The sequence below is a fragment of the Phaethon lepturus genome, unplaced genomic scaffold (genome assembly GCF_000687285.1).
Source record: "Phaethon lepturus isolate BGI_N335 unplaced genomic scaffold, ASM68728v1 scaffold6354, whole genome shotgun sequence".
NCBI classification, from domain to species: domain Eukaryota; kingdom Metazoa; phylum Chordata; class Aves; order Phaethontiformes; family Phaethontidae; genus Phaethon; species Phaethon lepturus.
Window position 1 is genome coordinate 130,023 of NW_010533880.1, and position 11,558 is coordinate 141,580.

Here is an 11,558-nt window from a genome sequence, read left to right on the forward strand (position 1 = left end):
TCACAGAACCAGCATCAATATTCTGTCACAACATTTAATGAAAAGTAGAATGCTGTTGGGCAGGTCAATCTCATTTTAAATTATGGGCAGCATTCAGTCTACAAAGCTACAGAAACAGTGCAATTTAGATTAAAAGGGGCATTTAGGTCCAATCTTTTACTTCAGGTAGTGTCCAAATACCTTCCCATCTGTCTCAAAACCAAACCAAAATATAATGAACAGAATAAATCTACTTGAATATAATAAACTTACTTGAATATAAAGTGCGTGTGCTAGGAAAGGAAGTTTTCTCAGGACCCGGCCACTAAGACCTTCACTTCTTCTATAGCAAAACAGAGACAAGTGCTGCTTAAATGCTAAATATCCACTCTTAAAAGTTAAGTCCTTTCCTTTTTCTGTGTTTTTTCCATAAGTTGCTCTAAAACAACTCAAATCACAATTCAGCAGGCCACTTGCAGCACTTTTAGCAAAAGCAGGAAGTGAACAGACAACTTCAGCCTACAGGAGGCTATACAGTACAGAACGAGCACAGTCACATTTGCCTGGCAAAACTTACATCATGCCCTTCACATCACTGTGCCGTATCTCATGAATTTAGGGAATGTCTACCCTGAAAGGGTATGGTACAGACATAACCTTCCATTCCGCTTGAAAAATATGTTTTGAAGGTTGGACCTCATGGCTACTACTTATGTCCTTCTTCCCACCATTTACACACAGCTTCCTGTATGTCACTACTTGATACATGTTTCCATCTCCTCCAAGCACTACCCTGTGTATGTAGAACCCAAACCTCTATACCTGGAAAAACTTACTCAATTTACTCCACTCCTCACTGGTTAAGACTGCATACATCAGGAACAGAAGGAAAACACACTTTTCTGACTTCATGAATGTTTATTTTGTTCCATAGGGACCAGCACTTTGGAAAATACATTGCTTAATATTGTGAATATAATTTTTATTGTTTCAAGAATTGTTATGCTGCAGTGAAAGACTATTTGCTCTACTAGCATACTCAAAAAATCATAACACTCTCCATTTACAAGTCACCCCCTTCCCCTTTTCTTCTGTCCACTTATATCTCGATGCTGAAAAATGACTTAGTAGATTGCCAGGCATTCCGAGACACTTTCTTAGCAGTAACTAAGGCCAGTACTATTTCCACTAAACTGCATTACAATTCACAATATCAACTGAAACGTAAGGCATCTCCCCAAGCCAGCCAGCAATCTGTCAAAAGGACTTCAAAGGGCAGAGCAGAAACCAGAAGCAGTACTAGGCCAAGCCATATCTGAGACTAAGAAATGTTGGCAACTCCTGATCATTTCCACTTTTTGTCCCCTGAAAGGTTTTGCAATAACCCTAACAGAAAAAAAATGAGAAGTTTCAGAACTCTAGCTGTTACAAAATTCAATTACTTCTATACATCATTCCACAACTAATTTTATATAAAAAATGTAATTTCAGAATCTTACCTTGAGATTTCTTTTAGTACAAGGCTTAACCTTGACACATTATTTTCTACGAAGCCTATCATCTCTAGCTCTCTGAGTGTCAGAAGCTGCTGTCGAGGATATATTATTTGACACTAGAAAGAAGAGTTATACACTGTTGTATGAAAAACTTAAATACATTCAAAATTAAATTCTACAGTAAGAGTGGAAATACAGAGATGGAATGAAATTTGTGTATTTTTATTATTTAAGGAGTATGATTAAAATGTCAAATTTATTAAAATAGGACATTTTACAGACTTTCTTTCAAAATATTACCTTCATCAGTTCTTCCAAGCAAGAAAGATATATTCTAAATATTGCTGCGGTGGAGGGAGGTCCAATGTATTGCTTTATGTCAGCCCTGTCTACAAATGCCATGTCAATTTTCTCCGTAATATTTGAAGTAGTCAGGATAACTACATTGGGATACCTTCAAAATAAAAGCACATTTGTAGGTCACATGTACAAGAATTATATCCTTTTGTGACTAGCAAATTGATAGCTTCCTTCTTATGACTCAAGCAATTTCATGCAATAAGCAGTCACATCACTCTTGTCAGACAGCAATTACAGTAAACGATCTGAAGTTCTTGGCCAGTAACCACCAATCAATTTCCATGCATAGTCTCTTTCCTTCAGCTGTTTCTCAAGTGTCCATAGTGTCTCTAAACCTATTTTAGAAGTGATATACATTAACTATCTAGAACCTACTGGCATAGTCTCTGCCACAAAAAAAAAAAAATATTAAAAGATGACTCGTAAATTTGAACCTTTTTCTACATGTTTTCCATTTCAGTTTAGTAGAAAGTATATAGTTTAACTGGCAATATGACACATTCTAAATGTGGATGACATTAAAGTGAGCTTAAAAGAGAAGTAACATCTCCTTGCTCTAAGAAATATTAAAAGAGCATTCTTAACCATAGCTATATTTAGATGAAGCCTGTGAACTTTTACATATGAATAAGGCACTTACCTTTAATTAGCCACAAGACAGGGCCAAATACTAGGGCACCTTTCTTTCTGTGAACAGAGCCAAGTATGCCCAGAAAGGGGAGGGAATAAAACCAGAAATGGTATGCTGCACTAAATCCAGCACACAAAGCATCATTAACGATTGCTTCTAAGCCACATGTTTTGCAAGCCTGTTTTAGATTGACATCAAGAAGCTGTAAATAATGAATGAATTCTTCATTGATCTTATTCTTGTCTCTCCAAGCAGCTATCATGATCATCTGTCCTGTACCTCTCCCTAGCTTTACAGGAAGTATACTATCTGTAGATTTGATTGTTCACTCAGTTACATGCAAAATATTCTGTTGGGTTACTCCTATTTCTTTTCACAATCAGCACCATTAACAAAGAATAGTTCACTAACCAATTTCGTTTAATATTCCAAGTAGGAATTAAAATTTAACAAGAATCCTGAAACTGTCAATTACCTTTTCCTGTTGCAATAATATGAGTTTACCTTTTAATCTGATCTATTTGTGTCAGTACAGCATTCACCACACGAATAGCATCTGAAGGCTCTGTGCCTGCCCTGAAGGCACTGCGGGCTGCCGTGAGGCTTTCCACCTACAAAAAACCAAACCAAACAAACAAATAAAACAACAAAAAAAATTATCACCAAACACCATAAAAACCCATAAACACTGCACATTTGGAGTGCTGGCAGCAAGCAAATAACCCAGACAATACACCTTCAGATCCTTGTATTTGGCATCTAAACCTTCATCTTCAAAATCTTTTGTTAAGTAGGAATTCACAGGGAGAAGGAAAGGAATGTCAAGGAAGAAAAGTGTACTGAGTGAAATTCCTGTTTTGACAGCAGAACTGAGACTGGACACACACACACACCAGAATAAAGAACACATGGAATTTAGAATGAGCTTCCCCATAGGAACTCCAATATAACAAAGCTAATAAGGTACATACTTATCAAGTTGCTTATGTATGCAAGTCTGAAGAGAATCTAGACAATTAACTGAACCATAATAACGCTTTTTAGAGATTTACAATATACGTAGGACCACAATTAATACAAATCTAGGCTACTTCGAAGTTTAAAACTATACTCCACTTGTAAACACACAGCAACAAGGAAAGTTACACCAAGAAAGGTTTTGCTTCATTTTCACCTGGATTTTGATTTGCCTACTAAATCATACTGTGTTCCTCTCAAATCTGCAGCAGTCAAGATTAAAATTCACTCTTCTGCACAAAGTTATGTAATTTACAAAAATAATAAATATGCTTTAATTTAAACAAAAAACATGTTTTTATTTAATATGCTTTATGGATGAGCATTATCACAGTTCCCTCACATCAATTTACTTTCTGCTAAATTTTATGTACATCAATGCTATTAGAATCGTACCTCATCAATCAGTACAAATACAAGAGCATCTTTGTCATCAATTAACTCTTGAATCTTCTGGAACATCTTGGTTACAAGCTTGCCACTCTAGAGAGACACCATATGCATATATTTAACTGTTTCTTATCACACAACCTTCGAAGCCTTACCATATTTAAAGATGGAAATACCTGGTTTTTAAAGTAACTTTCTAATATAACTTCTATTTAAGTGTTCTCAAACACATTATTCTGAGTAATCTTTGGTGCACACACTTATTTTATGAAACAAGCTCAACAGAAAAGGGTAATTTCTAAAACAAAGTCTTCTTAATTAACTACATCAATACATACCTCAGAAAACCATTTAGAGAAAAGGCTATGGCTGTTTATCTCAATTAACTGTCCATACCTATACCTAAAGTATGAAGGGAAAAAGAAGTATCAACTCTACTGTAAATAAAGGTCGGTGATAACATTAACGCCCGTAAGTCTCATTCCCTCCATTTCAACCCTGGAATTCTGTGAATTAGTACTTTACTTACTTTTGAAAACATAATACCTGTTTTGAGTTTAATTGTCATTTCCAGAAACGTGTCTCACTAGAATTCCGTATATTAAATTGCTATCGAATTCCTTCATTAGAACAGGTGCTAGTTAAATACAGTTTAAGTAACAGTTACCACGCTAATGGCTTCATTCTTCTGTTTATATAAGATTTTGTTCAGTATAGCAAGAACACATATAAAAGCAAACTTATTTACTTAGCTCTGCATGGCTATCCTTAGGACAAAATATCTCAACCATACATTATATAGCCCATGTTTATCATAATTTCAGCTTGGGCTAGAGGCAGATCACTCCAATTATTATAAATCATTTATGTTACAACAAGTATTTTATACAACATTTATTTATCTAAATTTGTTAAGTTGCTATGAAGTTTAAGGCTAACTCTTACTACTTGTCTGACTTGACTGTCCTCTGCAGACTGTGGCATTCAGCAATCCAAGTACAAAACAAATTGGTTACAAAATCACTACCTATTAAAAACAGGCTTTCTTAAACATGAAGATACAAGTAGCAGGCTCGATACTCTGTGATTCTTTGTCCTTTAGCATTCATTAATGTACAATGTGAGCACAAGCAAATTCCTATATCGCCACTGGAATTTGTTTTACATACCTGATCACAAATAATTACACATTTTAAAAAGCATTAAAATATCCTAAGCAGTCTGTCTATCAGATCAATATTATTGCTAGCCAGGTGCACTATAAAAGAACTATGAAGATTAGCACTTGGCACTCATTACTTGAAATCAAATATTAAATATCTTTGGGCTACTGAAAAAGAACAATTAACAATGGTAAACTAAAGTGAAAATCTTCTTTAAATTATCACCTGTATGACAGTCGAATTGTCAGCTTCTGAGCCAATGCTTTACAGAGAGAGGTCTTCCCAGTTCCAGGAGGGCCTGGTTTGAAATCAAATCCATACATTACACAGAATCTGCATCAGATTGTTAATGACATGTAACATCTTTTTAACTACTTTATTTCATTACAGCACTAATTGTTGAATAAAAACACAGCAGACAATGATTGTGAACACCAGGGTAGTTTGAGAAGATTGCTTACTCCACTACAGTCCTAGAGCTGAGCTTTGAATTTATATAATTTTCAATTATTAGTATAGTTAGTATAATAGTTTGTATGCAGATACCATACAGTTAAAATACTCAACAGCCACAGAGTATTTTCACCCTAGCAGGGCTTATGCTTATTAGCACTCTCAAAAAATCAGTGCTATGCTTAAACTTGTATCTTCCTGAAACGTACTCTTCTAACATGCAGAACAGAAACACATCATGCCCAGTTTGACCAGCTGTTCACCTTCCCAGAAATCTCTACCTTGGGGCAACCCAGAGCATCTTAGGAAGTATGCTTTGGGACAAAGCTTTTAGATCTGGCTTGACATCCTATGAAAGAGCCACACAGACTTTCTCCAAACAGACAAGTACAAGCATAGTTAAACAGAGTATGAATATATGGAAGATGATGTGTGGGTGCTAAACAAACTAGTAACATCAACTAGATGACTACTTTTTATTCAAAGCCAGTATTGCCATTATAACATAAATGTACAACAGTTGTAGATTCCCCAGGATTAAATTTTTGTGAGCACAATAATGAGCTCATTACTAAAATTAAATATATATATCATTAACAAATATATTGTTAACAGTCTGAAATAAATATTTTTCCAAACAAAAACATCCTGCAGCTTCTAAATTGATAAATACTTATAACTTAAATATAATCAACACTCATAACAACCATTTCCACTATGACCTCTTATTTTTGAATACCAGTCTTGGTGACAAAATTGTAATTACTCAATAGCGAGCTGCATTTTGCAAGAAAATTGATTCAGTTCACGTTAATCTCATTTATGGTATAATCTCCACAGTAAGCTAGGACCGACTGAAGATTATGACTTCACTGAAATAGTAACAACTAAATTAGCTAGAGTCCTGCCTTCATACTTGGCAATAGAACACACAGTCTTAATAACACAACACACAGATTGATTTCCCAGTTCCCTCAGAAGTTTTTATAAAGCCATAACTAGTTTTTTATTATACTGAGATAGAACTGTAACTAATATATGGCTCCTAATGTCCTCAGTATCTGCATTATTTTTGCACTTTATACAAAAAAAGTAATCATATCACTTAAATATGAAAATTAAAAAACCCCACACAACTATTGTCACTGCATTATAAATTTTAGAATTTAAATTCCTGCGAAACATAGTACATGTGAACATTGATTTGATTCTGACATTACATTTCATCTAAATTTTTATTACAGAGAGATTACTTCTCTGCTGCTGTTGGATCATCTAATTTCACTACACAGGAGTGCAATACAAGTTTTTCCAGAAAGAAAGTATAAACAGATGACCAATGAATCTACTTGGTTTAAGACAGATCATTTTTACCGTGCAGCAAAACAACTCTGTTCCACGATATAAGGTTGCTGTCAACGTTTTTGTCAGAAAATAGTAATGTTGTCGTCACATAATCAAGTAACTAATTGAAAAGCAGAAAGAGAGACACACAAGTTAGACATATCAGCAAATATAATTACAAATAGAAGCAATGTCCTAATTATGTCTATTGTGTACTCGTAACAAAAAAAAAAAAAAGGGTTCACGTCTTTAAGTCATAGGCAAATTTTCTTCCTGCAAAACTTGGAAATTAATTTCCTTCCTGCCCTCAGGAAAAAGAATAGCATGTACTGGGCACAAATGGAGTTCCACAACTCTTACATGAATAAATGAAATGCTTTAAGGAAGTGAAATTATTTTCATTTTCCATTGTCTTTAAAACGCAAGCTGCCCAAGCACAGAGTCAGACTCAAACTTTACTATAGCTGGTTATAAACAATTAAGTAGGAATATTGGTATCTATGGTATTATAAACAAGCTAATGAATTAGTTATTTGTGTCCAAAAGCTTTGGGTAGAAGCATTTTTTTTTTTTTAACAAGCACAATAAACATCATAATGACTGCTGTCGTAAGAGCAACTGAATTTAATCACTTGTAGTTTTTACTCACATCACAATTACTAAATTTCAGATTACACTATTACAGTTCTATAAGCTCTGGCAGTCATCATCACAACTTTTGATGATTTTTCTGTAAACAAGACAATGCATATGAAGAAATTCTTTATAATTTGTTGCATGAGCATCACTGAACCCAGTTTCACAGGCAAACAGATTTTTGGCAAAGCTGACTTCACAGTAGCACATATTGGTATATGTCTGAGATATGATGTTTAATCTCAAAACGTCTGCTCTGACTTCTTTTGTTAAGTGTACACCAGAGAAGTATGTAACTCTCTGGTTACTTCTGATGATTTCCAAATAACTTCTCCATGGGATGCAGCAAACTTCAAATAGGCTATATTTCAGCTTTTACTTCTCCTCAAGTAATTTTGCTATTCATTTTCAACTTACGTGTGATTTTACTTCAGTGTCATATATAAGACTTTCCCAAAGGCCATGGAATTCAGCTGCAAAAGCAATATATAATATATCTGTTTAGGATAAATGAATCTGGGAACTTGTAATCTACCATTGCAGCACAAGGCAGTTTTCAAATTATTCTCAACTAAAATTAAGGATCAAGAACATATATAAAAGAGCAATTAAAACATATGACAACAGAAGTTATTTTTCTCAAAATGCAAACTACTTTCTAACAGACAAATTCAGCAGTTTCACAACTTCTGTTTCCTCAAATAATCGTGAGGAGAAATTAATCTTCTTAATTTCTTAACGTGAAAGGAAAAATATAATTCTTTCCACCCTCAATAGGGGATGGACCTATATTTCTCCAAGACAGAGAGGTATGAAAAGTTGGGGTGGGAGGAGGGTTCTAAGCCCAATTTCATCACTGATCTCCCCACCCACCCCCCTTTTTTTTTTTTTTTTACATCAACATGTAAAGAATGGAAAAAAGCATGTAGCTGAATAATGCATAAAAAACTAAAGTTGTGATTTGGGTATCAGTCATTTCTAGCAGCTAGTTTCCAGCTTTCAGCAAAGAAAAGCAAAAAAGACTGAACAATAATAAACCACAATAGCATGGGAATAATGTCAAAGTATCAGATTGAATTATACCCGAGATGTAGTGGATAGCTAGGCTTTACACAATATGGAAAGAGTAAGAAACATCTCAGAATCGCTGTCTCTGAGCTTAAGCTCACACCTATACTCCTCCTTCCTGGCACAGAATCCAGCTTCCCCAAGCACTAGACAGTAACAGGCAGGCCACACTCTACTGAGGAGCAAAACCTTATTCTTCTTTTCAGAAGACACTCTGAGGACTCTAAATCTCTTTAGTTTTTTTTGTTTGTCCAAATAGAAGAGCAGCACTGTCTTGGGGGCTGGAAGCCAGCAGTGGGCTCTGGAAAATGAATGTTTAAATGGATTAATTTCTTGTGGATGTCCAAATAAAATTTGGAATGCAGCTTGAAGGGTTAAAAATTTGCATGCTTCTGGTTATGACTATACATTTTATTCCACAAGATCAGTTACTTCCACCCATCCACAAATGTTACAGAAATAAATGGTGTGTTGTGGAATCACCTGTAGTAGTTCGGTCAAAAACATAAAGAAGAAAGTCCAAATACATTGGCTCCATTGACAAAGGACAAAGTTAAAAAATATATGCAAATAACTCCTTTAACATGTAACCCTATAAACTCTTTTAGTCTTGCCAAGATTTTCTTTCATTGTAATTTCTCTAGACCTTCCATAAACATCACATGGGTACCTGCTGGTAGCACCCAGTGGTTAGCTGCAATGATATCCTCATTCTCTTCTTCCAGGTTTTCAGAGCTTGGTCCTTCTTCATTTAGATGAAAAATATGAAGAGAAAGACTGCTTTTGCTCAAGTCAATAGGCTAGAATGGACATAAAAAGACTTTTAATATATCACGGTTCTCATTCAAAGCTAATTCTAACATAAGAAAGTTACAGTTCTCAGCTGGCATTCAGCTTTGAAGCCTAGTATGTCTGTTCCAGACCTTACTAAGGCCCAAAAACTGAGCCACCTTTTCCTGGTTATACCAGTTGGCCTAATAAAAGATACTACATCATCCAATAGACCTTGTCTTGCTTACGCCCTTAGGCTATCACTAGTTTACCTGCCACTAGCTCACAGGCATATGAACAGAGCTGTACATTCTTGACTGTGAATACCTGTCTGTCTTTCAGTTTAAGCTCCGTATCCACGATCGACACAGACTGCACATTGCCATTAAGGAAACCATCATCAAACTCTGTCCACTTGTAATCACCAAACACGATATTATGTCTATTCAACAGCTTTAAGACACTCATCCTGATATCTTCTTTCTTGGCCGCACTAACAAGAAAGAAACAGCATTATTTATGGCATTTAACTAATATCAGAGTGCTTTATTTCATACACTAAGCCTACATGGAAAACAGCTTCCATCTCACAAAATAAACAAACAAATCCCCCCAAAAAACCACCTCCAAAAAACCAATACACACAAAAAAACCCCAAACCCACTCAACCCCTCCCTGTCACATTCTGCAGAAAAAAACCCTATCAAATTCAGTTTCTTTCCAAAAGCAACAAGTTTGATACTTGTTTTTAATTTGTGCATTAAAAGACGCAAGCCAAAGAATACTATTTGCTCTGTTTGCAGTCATATCAGGGGACATGGAATGACACAGCTAATAGATTTCAGGAATGGAAATCAGTTATGAAATCTCTACTGTGTTTCACTAGGAAAACCAGAAAAACTCATAGCCAAGCTACTAGACTAAACACTTAGCTTGGAAGCTCTATTATGCTTTCATATCTGAGGACAGCCAATACCTCAGGATGGGGATGTACTATAAGGAGAATCCCAGTAGAAGAGACAAAAATTACAGAAAAAGGAATACCATTTGAAGATTTCAAAAAGGCCTTAACTTAATTTTGCAATTTCAGTGATGCATTACCCGTTCCTTGTCTGGGAGGACTGAGTCTGACAGACTTCCTACGTCTGACAAAAAGAACGCAGTGGATATTTTATACCTTGACTTTAGGAACACCTTGGAGACAGTCTCCCATAGTATCCAGATAGCCACATTAGTAAGATAAAGGATAAATGAATAACAAGGTGGCTGGACTGTCCAGCTCAAAGTGTTGTGATTAGGAGTACAAAGACAAAGCAGAGCTGCTAGTAAGTCAGGTGGAGGAAAGGTGGAGTGGTGGTGTCAATATTAGGACCAACACTGTTTTTATATGTTCATTTGCACCCTGGAAGATAGGATGGAAAGCCACTGCAACAAGTTTCTGGATAACACCGAAGCAGGGAGAGCTGTCAGTATACTAGAGAGCAGGGCTGCCATTCAGAGGGACCTCTGCAGGTTGGAAATATGGTTAGACAGGAACTTCGTGAAGCTCAACACAAGTAAACATGAAATCCTGTCTCTCCATCTATTTCCCAAACAGTACAGACCAGAGACCAAATGGATGAAAAGCAGCTTTACAGAAAAGGACGCAGGATTACTGGTGGACAAACTAGCAATGAGTCTTGTTTGCCCCTGCCACAAATAAGGCCAATCTTATTTCAGGCTGTGCTAGCAAGAACACAAATGTTAGGGGAAGTGATTCTTTCCATCTACTGGATGTTTTTGAGACACATCTGGAGTACTGTGTGCAGCTTTGGGCTCTTGCTGTACAAGAGACAACGATATACTGGAGCAAGTCCAGAATATGCCCACCAACTCGATTATGAGACTGGACCACGAGACACACAAGGAGAAGCTGAGAGAAATGGGTTTCTTCAACCTTAGGAAGAGACACCCGTATGGGAACCCATGGGAGAGCACAGAGAAGGCAGAGCTGAGCGCTGTGTGCCACTTGTAGGACAAGAGGCAACAGAGACGAGTGGCCGCAGGGGAAGTTCTCATCCGAGAGACCTGCTTGATTTCTGATGAACTTCCACGTGTATCTGAACGTTGTCACACACGCTTGGGAGCGCCTGCTTCAAATCCCCGGCGGCGTCGTCCATCCTTCTCGCTCCTAGAGGGGAAAGCGACGCCATGGAGAAGCACGCTTTCAGCGACCATTACACGGCAACGGCACAACCGGTCCTTCCCGCC

General features: G+C 36.5%; 1 protein-coding gene across 1 annotated transcript in view; it reads right to left on the reverse strand.

Annotated features, from left to right (window-relative positions):
• The window catches only part of TRIP13 (thyroid hormone receptor interactor 13), a 12,053-nt gene extending 586 nt beyond the window's left edge, over positions 1 to 11,467 (reverse strand). Inside the window, exons 1-12 of the mRNA XM_010285336.1 lie at positions 11,376 to 11,467; positions 9,636 to 9,801; positions 9,208 to 9,337; positions 7,887 to 7,942; positions 6,864 to 6,954; positions 5,262 to 5,334; positions 4,212 to 4,275; positions 3,880 to 3,966; positions 2,971 to 3,077; positions 1,776 to 1,929; positions 1,479 to 1,591; positions 253 to 322 (exon numbers count right to left, since the gene is read on the reverse strand). Of these exons, the coding sequence (XP_010283638.1) occupies positions 253 to 322; positions 1,479 to 1,591; positions 1,776 to 1,929; positions 2,971 to 3,077; positions 3,880 to 3,966; positions 4,212 to 4,275; positions 5,262 to 5,334; positions 6,864 to 6,954; positions 7,887 to 7,942; positions 9,208 to 9,337; positions 9,636 to 9,801; positions 11,376 to 11,467 (1,203 nt within the window). The remainder of the gene's footprint in view (positions 1 to 252; positions 323 to 1,478; positions 1,592 to 1,775; positions 1,930 to 2,970; positions 3,078 to 3,879; positions 3,967 to 4,211; positions 4,276 to 5,261; positions 5,335 to 6,863; positions 6,955 to 7,886; positions 7,943 to 9,207; positions 9,338 to 9,635; positions 9,802 to 11,375) is intronic.
• Positions 11,468 to 11,558: the final 91 nt, after the last annotated feature.